Consider the following 13,312-nt stretch of genomic DNA (forward strand, 5'->3'; position numbering starts at 1 on the left):
CGCTCAACCCCAAACTCCTTTTTAAAATATCTCTTAAATGTCAACCTCAGCCAATTTTGAACACCAAGTTTTATTTAAAGTATATTAAGTACAATTTTAACGTCCAAAAGGGGTGAAGCAATCACAACTAATTAAGATATGTGCTTCGAATGCAGTAAAGACAAATTGGGTTAGTTACACTATATTTTGATATCGTTAAATTTTTTTGCGACATTTCTGAATAGATCAAGTTTTATGTCGTGTTTTGTGTACTGTAGTTTGTCTTTTGGTTTTTTCCATTTTTTGCCATGGCGTTGTCAATTTATTTTCGACTTTGAGTTTGTATGTCCCTTTGGTATCTTTCGCCTCTCTATTAAATTCATTGGTTATAACAGTTTTATTATATTTTATGTTATAGAGGACATTTCTCTGAAATACTTTTTAGATAAAAATACGCAAAAAACTTCAAGTTCGAATATTATGTCTTCTCCCTAAAGTTCACCAAATTGACATAATTATTTCACTTTGCAAAAGCCCAATTGAGAAAATAGGCCAATGCATAGACTATTTTCTTCAACCTATTGTACGCCAATTATGGACATATACACACGATACAACGTTTCTTTATTAACAAAATTTAACAAATATAGACACCTGATGAAGCAGTTTAAGCTACATTTGACATAACTAGTATGTACACAAAGCTGAATGACGGCGAAATCATTCAGGCTGTGTACTGAGCATGGCATAAGTTTAAATCATATAATTATACAATCCCACTCCGATCAAGAAAAGATTTTCTGGACTAATAATTACAATAGAGAACAATGCATTTGAGTTCAATTAAAGTGAAACATAAACATATAGTTAGGTTTCCCAGGTGAACCCCTACGCCACCAAGTGTAACAGACTTGAACATTTTTGAAATCATCTCTAAATTACTAGGAACATTTGCACACGCTTTAAGAATGATACACTTGTCAGTATATCGCGATGACGGCTTCATGTTACTTGACTGAAATCAAAATGAACTGGTTATTTTTTTCAAAATTGCTAACAATGTTCATCAGCTAATTAAATTCACTTATGAAACTTCATGGACAAATATTCCTTTTCTTAGATGTAACTGTGCACAATAAAATCAAATCTTATGCGTGCAATTATATCGCAAACCCTAAGATAACTACCAGTACTTCTTCAGCCCATCAATCTTCTTTGTTAAAGGGTTTTATTACAGGAGAAATTATAAGGTTTATTCGGTCATCTAATACTGTGAAGGAAATAGTATCACAAATTAAATCGTTCAACTCCAGAAACGAAAATATGATGCTGACGAAAGTCAAGAGGAAAGTACATTACGATATAAAGTAAAGACTAAAAGAAGATCCCCACCATTTTATTTCATAACAAATTATAATCCTAGAGTGAAAACATTGAATTTTGTTTTAAGAAACCACAACCACTTGAATGATATATATTATTTAAAAAAAACACCCATTATCAGGCTCATATCCAGTCGAAATTAAACAAAAGAAATGGAACTTTTTATTAGAGAAGATATAAATGATCAAGTTGGTATATTTAAATTTTTTACATCTGTTTCTATAGGATTTAAAAGTTTAATGTTGGTGCATTATTTAGGATTTTTTGCATCTTATATACATGTGTATAGGTAAATTAAAGTATGGAGCTTCGAGATATTTGTAAACTTTAAAAGTAAAGAAAACTTTTCACAAAACAGCCGATTAGATGCATATATATGAAGATCTTTTTTGTGCATAAGCCTAAATTCCGCCGAATAAAAATTCCACAGAAAGATAAAAAATCGATCTTTTTAAAGCATCAATTTGCACATCTGCCCCCCCCCCCCCCAAAAAAAAACAACATTTTTTGGGGAAAATTCTTAAAATGGGCAATAATCTCATCATCAAAAAAGAAAGTCGGGTACACCGTTTTATGTTCAGGCTTATTTGAGGTGACTATTTTGTCTTGAAATGGTATAAAGAAAACATATTAGATACATAATCTCGCTTCAGATTCCATTATTTTTATATATTTATGCTACGTGTAGATATAATAACACTAAAAATGGACAGTACCAAGAAATAAAGTATGTGGGTCAAATGAAATGTCTTACTAATAAGTCATAACAACAGAGTAGGTGTGTTTGAATTACAAACAAGAAAAAAGCTTCGTGCCACTACAAATGTTAAAATTTGAGCTGTATTTCTTACTTGAATTCTATTTCATTTTTTTTGTTCATTAAACTTAGTCATTTTTATTATTTTATTTATGAAATATACTAAAAAAATGAAAAGGCGGACACACCGTGCACTAACACCCCCTTAACATTTTACTGAAAACCCTTGACGACATACTTTACAAGTTGATCTTAAAAATGCATAATTAAATAGTTTTTTTTTCCAATTTTTGTGTGTAATATTAAGGGTAAATTGTCTTTAACCCTCTGAAAATTTTTAGCGTGCCCTTCCATGAAATATTTTTCATTAGAATGTTTTTAATGTTCTTTGAACTTTCGAAAATTCACCATGATAACCATCAGACAATAGTTTTAAGACGACAAAAAGCATAAAACTACAATACATGATGCTGAATAGCTTGTAGATACATTTGTCTTTTAAAATACACCTTTCATGTTAGGATCCTTAATGATGCTATGTGGATAAATTTATCGGTTTGCGAGACCTAAATTAAAAGCGCGTCATCCCTACAATGGCTTCCATTTTCGCGATTGAAAAAATTAGGTGGCGTAATGGGGGGATAATTTTAACGAAGTAGAATCCTGACTGTTATCGCATACATGAAACACAAAAATTTAAAGGAATATATAACATCATAATCAAAATAGTAAATAGAAGATGAAGCACTATCACATTATTTTCACTTAAATGTAAAAAAAAAAAATAAGAAAAGAAAAAAAGAAAATTCACCGGATAAGCCCTAGTTTGTTTTATTATTATTTTTTGCTGCAAAGGTAGAGTACCTGATGAGGATCATACATTGGTTACATTAACCTAAACCGAAACAGCAGGTGAAATTACATTATGATATCAATTTTGCATCATTTTGTAAGCTAGACGCGCTTTTCGTCTATCGCTCGAATAAAAAAAGTTCATAAGGCCAACTAAAGTACGAAGTTGAGAGCATTTAGGACATACAATTCCGAAATGTTTTTGCCAAATACAAATATGGTAATCTATTCCTGGAGTATAAAATTCTAAGTTTTTTTTAGAATTCAAAGTTTTGTAAACAGTTAATTTATAATTATGACCATATCAATGATAATTCTTGTCTACACAGAAGTGCTGATTACTGGCTCGTGATACCCTCGGGGGCAAGTGTATTGATGAAAAATTGATGTAATAATAAAATAGTTATTTGACAACATGATCTTATTTCAAAACAAAATTGATATTCATATTGATTGATAAGAATAGCTACCTCCAATATGTAGGAACTTGAAATATACTATTTATACTACTAAAATAACGAGGTCCAATTTGTTAGCCGCAATGACGTAAAAACAATGAATCAAAGAATTCAACTTTATATATAACTAATATAGGACAATGATGTTGTTTAAAAATTATCTTTTGTTTTCCACATAATTAATATTACCAATAATTAACAAGTTCCGGGTCGAATCCGATACCGATACCAATAGTATATGTCTCATTTAGTTTCCGGTTGTCTGGGCACCTTTCAGCGTAGTCTCGATCATCCAGCCGCTTAATTTTTCAAAGTATATCGTCTGGATGATAAATGAAAACGAGTTGGTAATTTATGACAGTCGGAATAAGATCGGCGTTTTAGGTAGTTTAAATGGATAATATCCAAGATAAATAACCAAGAAGTTGGTTATCAGATATGAACGTCGTTTAAAGCTCTTTTTATTTTTTTGCTGTGACGCTAAACCTGGAAAACACCAGACAGCATGGCTTCCATAACCACGATGGAAAATAATAGCTCAACCAATTTGGTAAGATAAGATAGTTTTATAACAATACAAACTGTAACATACATTTCAATGCAACCATTGAGTAGTTATAAATGTTCACGCATGTCCGTGCTATGCTAACGAGTTATTAATTAGGTTGAATGGTGAAGTATGTGACTAGTAGTATACTATAAATAAAACCTGTAATTGATCTGTAGTTAAACCGTGAAGTACATATAGCAGTTTATCTTTAACTACACACATATTTAATGAAAAGGGGCAATTTTTACCCTAGATAAGATTGGTGCATCAATCAGAGTTTGCTTCTTGATATGTGTATATAAAAGGGGGAGGAGAGATTCACTGTACCCATTCAAAGGAGGCAATCCAAAAAAATAATTGAAGAAAAAAAGAAAAACTATGTATCTTCAGATGTCATTTTGTACATAAATCCAATGTTCTAGGTTACCTTTAATATTTGGGACTTGTCTACAGGTCAGATGTATAACCTGTTATCATCTATTAATCATAAGAATTGAATGTTTTTTTACTGTTTTTTCATAGGGTTGTAAAAGCCTTGATGTTGCATTAGTATAAAGTGCTTCCACACTATATAAGAAAGAGGCGGAAAATACAAAAAGATTCTTTACTCAACTTTGTTAAACATATAGCTCGATCTATACAGATTTGAAAAGGACACATTATCATGATAAGTCATTTCGTTTTACTCCTATTCCACTATCTGAAATTTTAAATATAATGTTAGATAACAAAGTCTCGAGTGGTCAACTTAAAATACCAAAATATATATTTTTGTACTATAAAAATGAAGTCATTTTTTTCACAAAACAAAAACTGAATATTTTTTTTATGTATCATGAATAAAAAAAGAGAAGACAATCAAAACAATGACATAAGAAAAACACTGAAAAGACAATTTTCCGCAAAGCAATACACAGGAAAAAAAAGATTGAGCAACAATGAAAGGCGGCGTGGGTATATGTCAATGACGCAGCAACCAAATGAAACACATGACCAAAAGACATCAAGAGGGCATCAGGAAGTCTTAAACAAAAGGTGAAGACAAAAGTGCCTATATGTCAATTCTTTTTTTCAAACAACATATTTTTTTGTCATATATGCTGGTAACAAAAATTAAAATGATTTTTATATTTATTTTCTTTTGTAGAGACAAAGGTTGATTACTTGACACAGATTTGAATTGTGAAAAAAGTCAAGAATTAAACAATGCTTAAAGGAACCAAACGAAAATTCTAACAGAGAAAGAAGACACAATTATACGTAGTATTTATTCTGTGTTTGTGTAGACATAATTTCTTTATCATAAAACAAAAATAAAAAGGGTTCATTTAATGCCTGTCCATCTGACAAAATTGATACTTAACAAGTGTTTGCTCTTGTATATCGTAGATATATATCTAGTAAGACAATTTGAGAGAAGAGTTTTTAAAAATCAGTAACATGGCTTAGATTATAATTATAAAAAAATCATATAAAAGTAACTCTTGTCAAATTCCTCCACTGTCCCAGGTTAGGGACACAGCCCACAGGTTTCAGCCCACACAAACATGTTTAACCCAACCACATTCTGTATGTGCCTATCCAAAGTCAGGAGCCTGTGATTCAGTTGTTGTCGTTGGTTTATGTCTTTCATATTTGTTTTTCGTAAATTGCATTTTGTTACAAATAAGATTGTTAGTTTTCTCATTGGAATTGTTTAATTTTTTTTATGTCAGGCCCTTTTCAAGCTTACTATATGATATTTATAGAATAACTAATCGAAGAATTCAAATAGAGAAAAATATTCAACGAGTGACCGAACAACACATTAATTCACGAATGCGCGTAGCGCATGAGTTAATTATCAGTGTTGTTCGGTCACGAGTTGAATATTTTTCGATATTTGAATTCTTTGATTAGTTATTCTTTTTATTACATTGGCAAAGGGCTTTTTTTAATGAAATTAATGTAGAAAATGTAAGGAACTATATCTTTTTTCTACGCATTCACAATTTGTTTTGATCCGACGTTATCGACGTCTTGACAACGCCTATTGTTGTATGACGTCAGAGAGTGAAATAACCACGTTTATTTCACATGTGAAATTATCGGTTTTTATTTGACTGGGAAATCAATGTAATTCATTGCTACCAATGTAATAATGAGTTTTCTCATTGATGAAGTCTGTACAGTGACCTATATTTGCAAATATCCATGTCTTATGAAACTCAGGTGGATAGTTGTCTCTTTAAAAATCATAACACATCTCCTTATTTTCACGTAGAGATTCACAGGAGAAGATATTTTTCTTGTGAAGCTGACTTGTATGCTAATAAATGCTGCATATTAAAATAAGGAGTATATTACACTTTTGAGTTATTGATTTGAAGTTACCAGTGTGGGATAAATCCCATTCCATCTTCTCCATGTGCATAATGTGAGCATGCATTCAAACAGTATTGAGTTTCATGAAAGGCTGGTTAAGTTGTTCATCTCTTCTATAGACACGAACAATACTGGCACCGTGGTAATGTGTGAAGGTTTGTTCTTATGTTTATTCTTCCCAAACGAATTAGGCGATACGGATTATAGGTGTACAAGCTGAGAAACATTCAGACTTGTGTATCGTTTGCAGACTCTTTTGTCCCATGGTTGTCATATTGACATTTATTGCTATCCAGAATCTTTTATTTATGCTCAATATCAGAATAATAAAATTTCATCGAAACAAAAATGTTCAGCAAATCATGTATGCATGTAGCCTTCAGTAATAGGCAAGTAACCTAGACCACATGTACATAAATGTACATTAATATCAAACTATATGGAAGCCAGAAACTATAATAAGATGTTTAACCATCAATAACAAATCAAAAACTATATCATTCCAACCCACATTTGTATTTCTAGCTTCATACTCTTTTTTTATCAAATTATCCTGGATTTTATTTTAGTCAAAAGTCCCACTAGCCAAATAGTTTGGTGTGAAAGCATATTGTTACAACACATTCTTAACCGAAGTAAATGAAATTTGAGTATAACAAAGCTCATTGTGTGATCTCACTGATCTTCCAATAATATAATATAGCTGTTAAAGAAGTCTTTTTACATTGCATTCTTAGTACTTGGGCGAGTTATTTTTCTTTACAAAGAAGTAATTGATGTATGCTTTTTTATAAGGTAAGTGTATCAGAATTCAGAAAGGATATATAAAAAGGACAGTATAAATTAAAACAATATTAGACAACAATAGACCATACTGACTGGCATAAAATGAGATGTAGCTTAACCAGTTACATTGTTTATATGCACACAAACTTCCCTACAGACCAAATGGCATAACATAAGAAAAATGGACAACAAAATAAAAAATGGAGAAAAAAACATTATAAAGAATTTGAGAATACTGGTTTGCTATAATATAAAGAATAGAGAATAATGGTGTGCTATAATATAAAGAATAGAGAATAATTATCAAGAAAAATGAAGAATAGAGAAAAATGGATCAAACGCTGATTTAGGAAGGGGGGGGGGGGGGGGGGGGGGTGCTTATGGAGCTACATATATTTTAAATCATAGACTTTTTTCAAGATTAGCTCCAAACGGTGGCTTGCCAGGTGTGCCTTTTATCAATTTCCTGGATCCGCACTTGTGGCTTAAGAATTTAAAGAATCCGGAAATGAAGCCCCATCCCCATCCAGGCCTTCACGGATAGAGGAGGGTCTTGATGGGTTTTACAGAACAGAGAATAAAGGGCTACAAAAAAAATAAAGAATAGAGAATAATGGGGATGCTAAAATATAAAGAATAGAGAAAAACAGGCAAAATTTATAAAGAATAGAGAAAAATGGAATTAAAAATTTAAGAATACAGAAATGAAGAACCCCCATCCATCCCCTCATAGAAAACTTTTCCATGATATGATTCTGTAAAACAATACAAATGTGACAATTTAAAAAGACATGACCTGCATTTATTGGGTACTACTGTTTGTTTATCATTGGATTCTCGTTCTATATTGGAAAAGATGGACGACTTATCATGTCTGGATTTATCTATTAAGCTTAAAAAATTTTAAATGTACATGTACAAAATTGATAAGACAAAACGACACACTTCAATACAGTTTACCATCGTTTTGGTAGAAATTTAAGCTAGAAAATTAGTTTAATGATAGTTTTTTTTAGAGAAAAATACAAAAAAGAATTATAAGTATTGTCGGAGACTTATAAGAGGGACTAGATGGGGTTTACAGAATAGAGAATAATGGCCAAAAAAATAATGAATGGAGTAAGATGAGCAAACCAAATAAATAATAGAGAATAATGGGGTGTAAATGTATGAAGAATAACTGTACTGTGGAAAATAAAAGAAGTCGGCAATATTATACTGATCACAGAAATGATCTATGTACAGAATAAAGAAATCATGGAATTACAGATAAATCTAGTTGTAAAATAAAGTTCATAGTAGCGTTATTTTTAAAAATAAAGAAAAAATCCCCAAAACATTAAAGAATACAGAAATTAATGACCCCCATACAGTACCTCATAAAATATGTCACTGGTATTGTTAATCAATGAAAAATATAGGAAAACTAAACATGACTTGCCCTATATATAAGTGCTTAACAGATGCACTTGATCTTATTTTCACTAATAGATCTTAAAAAATCGGTATATAAACTGAGACAACTAGTAGTCTTGGTTATGAATAATAATGTTTGAAACCGTCTAAGTACTTATAGTGTCTCATATTGGAAATGCACTTTGGGCATCAAAGCGTGAGATACAAAATGTCAGTTATTTTAATCAGAGACATCCACCGTTATTTTGGGGATAACGTAAGTGCTATTTATAGATTAAATTCTATATTTAATTTTTAGTTACGCCCCCTATAAATATCTGACCAGTCCGGTAATACAACCCAGACGCTATATTTATATGTGCGTCTGGGTAATCGAGACTACGTTCAGCGTAACTATCATCCTTGTGCGTTGTAGTTACCTGTTACCCTCTGTAAATCCCTCCTCTATCAGGAGAACCGGGAATTCTTCCAGCAGTTGTTTTATATCTATGTTACACTATAGTACCCTATTTAACAAGTCTGTATGGGGTCTTTCACACCAATACCACTATTAATTTTGGTTCATTATTTAAAAAAATAAATTTAGTTTAATATAGTAAGTTTACTGTAGTAAGAAAACCAGGACGGGTTCAAACAGAAAGATTTTGAAACCAGAGAAATCTGTACACCTTACAATCAGCATGACTTTATCAGATGACAATACGAATACTAAAAATCCAGGCTAAACATAAGGCATAGGTACTTAAATTCAGTCACAGACCCTCGACATGTCCCGGGTGTCCTACTATATATATTAAAAAGAAAAGATAAGTATATCTTATTTGAATTCGCTGGGCATATATGGATTTATGCTGTTACAAGAAAGAGAGAACTATATCTTAGAGTTTGTATTGAGATATTTGGATTGGTTAAGGACTCGTTTCTTTACAAATTAAATAGCAATATAAATTAGAATAAATCTCAGAAAAATAAGTGAAGATCCTTCCATGGGAAAAGTTGAAAAATAATTATCATATTTAATGTCTTAATTTCAATTTCAGAGATAAATTGCTACAATAGATATACCAAAGGATCGAATTATTTAAGAAACATAAGCAAAACAAATGGAATTCCATGTTTGAAATGGAACATGGTATATTCGCCTATTGTAAAATACCACGAAGACCATAACTACTGTCGTAATCCACTACCTAGTCAAGTTGACAGGCCGTTTTGTTATACCAGAGCTTCAGATTTTCAATTTGAAAAGTGTGATATTCCAATCTGTGGTAAAGTATTGCTGTATTAAGAACGAAAAAACAAATTTATTACAATTGTTAGTTCTTGAAATTTTGACTACAAAATTCATTCAATGCCAAAATTGAATTAATGATTACTAGTATTCTTATTTGACTTTTTGAATAAAATTAGTTAATAATAATTTTTATATAATTTTTCTCCTTTGAAACACAAGACCTTTCTCATGGGAATTCCCTGTTAACTACTGCTTATTTCGAATATAGGAAAGTACCAATCAGGCGGACGTATGGAACATTTTGCAGAAAATGAAATTATCTCTTCATATGCATATATTTAATATTTCATAGTTTATCTGTCTTCATAAAATTATAAGAGTTTAAAAACATTGTTAAAGAACGCACTTAAAATTCCCAAATTGGTAGGAAACAATGATAAAATTGTAGCTATGATTAGATTTAGATACGATCCATGTAAACTCATTGATGCTTTGAATAAATTTATTCTTAAAACTTCTCAATTTTACACAGTAGTAAAGTAATGCAACAGTAGTTTATCGATGTTCACATCTCATCAATCGATTAAGAAGACACAAAACAAGGTAACAAACAAAAACTGAGGCAAGATTGGGTGCGTCAACAGAGTTTGCGTGACCTTCTAGGCATGCATCATCAGCCATTTTAACCCACTTTTAGTCAAAATTGCACAACCGGGAATTAGACACAATCGATAAAACATTCGAGATTAGACGACTACTCTCCTGTCTAAAGATCTAAAACAGCAAAAACTTGAGTTGATATACAGTCATATCGTCCCGGTCAGGATATTCTTGATGGTGTTAGAAGCACAATCTGCTTTTGAAGTCCATATAATTTTAACATGCACCAACTTAATGTTTCAACTTAGATTTGTAAACGGCCTACGGTGGGGCACACGAGAGGATATGTTACTGCTGAGAAATGTGAAGTTGAAATCATCACGTTTGTCATAGATTCTAGTTTGAAGTCCATCTGTGACAATATCGAGGAAAAGATCGCACTTCTAGTTTAAAAGTATCCTTAATCTTAAGTTCACTGTGATATATGCGATGCAAGCACTCACAAAAATGGGGATTTTTTGTCGGGGCGGCACATTGATAGCAAATACATAGAATTGAGAATGGAAACGGGGAATACGTCAGAGACAACAACCTGACCAAAGAGCAGAAAACAGCCCAAGGCCACCAATGGGTCTTCAATGCAGCATGAAAATCTCGCGCCCGGAGGCGGGCTTCAGTTGGCCCCCAAACAAAAATGTATACTAGTTCAGCGAAATGGACGACACACTTAACTCAGAAACATATAAATGAACCAAAATTTAAAAAAAACATACAAGACTAACAAAGGCCAGAGGTTCCTGACTTAGGACAGGCGCAAACATGCTGCGGGGTTAAACATGCTTTGTGAGATCTCAACACGCCCCTTTACCTCTAGCCAATGTGGAATAAACAAATACACAGCAATAAATGAAATATGAAAACAATAAAAAGCAATCTGAGTAAAAGACAATTTCAGAAAACAAACAGAAAGAGTAAATATTGGGCCCGAATTTATATATTAGTCTTTGTAAGATTTATTTGTATGTTTGTTTGCATTTGTTAGTCAGTTGTGTTGTATATCTGTGATGCATGTTTACACAGTTTTGGCTGCTGGATCCCAATAATGGTTACATTAACCTATTATTTGTGTTTCGGTTGCTCACCCAATTTGTCAATAAAACGGAACTATAAACTACTATCATACAAGTGGGAGATTTTCTGTAGCTCAACTATTTCCAAAAATTGATTGTCCTACTGCAAATATGTGCGTTACGACTCCCATAGCTCCTTCTCCTCATTATCATTAATCCCTAATTTTCCAATATATATCAGTTTTTTGTACCATATGTATTCAAATATACCATATGTTTACTCGGAATATTCATGTTTACCTTAGCCGTAGGTCGGCGATTCTCACCGGGCACTCCGGCTTCCTCCACTAATGAATAGCGCTGAAAGTGGCGTTAAACACCAATCAATCATGTTTACTACAAGCGGGCCACTCGTCTACAGAGCGAAGCGAAAGGTTGCTAACTTCGTTCCAAGAAATTGGGGCACAGGTGGGGAAGAATTATTTTGAAATGTAATCAAATATCACTTACCGGTTTAAACGACGAGTTCTTGCTGTTCACAGATGATTATCTTTATTGAATATGCATATCCCGAGGTAATATAATACCGTTTAACACTTTTGGTCGTTTTTTTTGCTGCTGCTGATGTTGTTGTTTTTTTCTCGACTTTTCTCTGTTTTTCGGTAAAGGTATCTGTGTTTCAAAATATATCCATGAATTGAATAATATGTTAATAATACAAAAACACAAAATTATTCTAGGTTAGTATGTAAACACAAACCAGTGTGACTATACATATATTTTTGATTTTTTTTTTAATACAATGTATATTACCAGATTTGAGGTATTGAAATGCAAAAAACTTATGTTTACGTAAAATATTTGAAAGTACTTCGGTACTAGCTTGAAATACAGGTATTGGTATTAGAATTTGCTGTTACAAAATTTTTAAAATTATTTAAAATTGAGGAACATATCTACCTCATGCAAAGCTCTGATTTCTTGATAAGTGTTGGATTTTCAAATATTTTGGCCCCGCGCATTACTGAAGAGAAATTTATTGTCGAAATGCACATCTGGTGCATTAAAATTGGTACTGTTAATGTTATTTAAGAATAATCAACATTAAGCGTTAGAATATGTACATTTTGTACCCTTTGTACCCTCAATATAACCCGTGTTGGTTGTAAAAATAAGCTAATCAATGCCCGTAAACCAACACGCGGCAAAACCGAGATAAACGAACTAGTGAATTTACGATATCTAAGCAGTTTCAGTGTTCATTCTAGTATGGTAAATATGGTCAATTTGCAAAATAACCTTCAAGACTCAAAATTAACTTTCCCAAACTGTGAATTTTTCGAAATACTAAAGTTTTCTATCCATGGAATAAATTGCCTTAGCTTTATTTGGAAAAACCTTTCGGAATTTTTCGTTTCAGTGCTCTTCCACTTTGTACTTTATTGGCCTTTTTAACTTTTTTCATTCGAGCGTCACTGATGAGTCTTTTGTAGACGAAATGCGCGTTTGGCGGACAAAATGTTAATCCTAGTATCTATGATGAGATCCATGCCACTGCTGGTGGAGGTTTCCACCCGAGGGTATTACCAGCCAAATAGTCAGCACTTATGTGTTGACATGAATTATCATTAATATGGTCACAATTGTAAATTAACTGTTTTACAAAACGGTGAATTTTTCAAAATACTAAGGATTTTCTACCCCAGGAATAAAGTAACCTTGACTAAATTTGTCAAAATTTTTCGGAAAATTATGTTCTAAATGCTCTTCAACTATGTACTTTATTGGCCTTTTTAACTGTGTTGATTCGAGTGTTACTGATGAATCTTGTGCAGACGAAATGCGCGTTTGGCGGACAAATTT

The 13,312-nt window shown here is 32.1% G+C and overlaps 1 protein-coding gene across 1 annotated transcript in view; it reads left to right on the forward strand.

The window, feature by feature from the left end:
* The window catches only part of LOC127732118 (plasminogen-like), a 52,112-nt gene that overhangs the window by 32,715 nt on the left and 6,085 nt on the right, over positions 1 to 13,312 (forward strand). The window contains exon 2 of the mRNA XM_052241179.1: positions 9,586 to 9,813. Within this exon, the coding sequence (XP_052097139.1) occupies positions 9,586 to 9,813 (228 nt within the window). The remainder of the gene's footprint in view (positions 1 to 9,585; positions 9,814 to 13,312) is intronic.

The sequence above is a fragment of the Mytilus californianus genome, unplaced genomic scaffold, assembly GCF_021869535.1.
Source record: "Mytilus californianus isolate M0D057914Y unplaced genomic scaffold, xbMytCali1.0.p SCAF_1, whole genome shotgun sequence".
NCBI classification, from domain to species: Eukaryota; Metazoa; Mollusca; class Bivalvia; order Mytilida; family Mytilidae; genus Mytilus; species Mytilus californianus.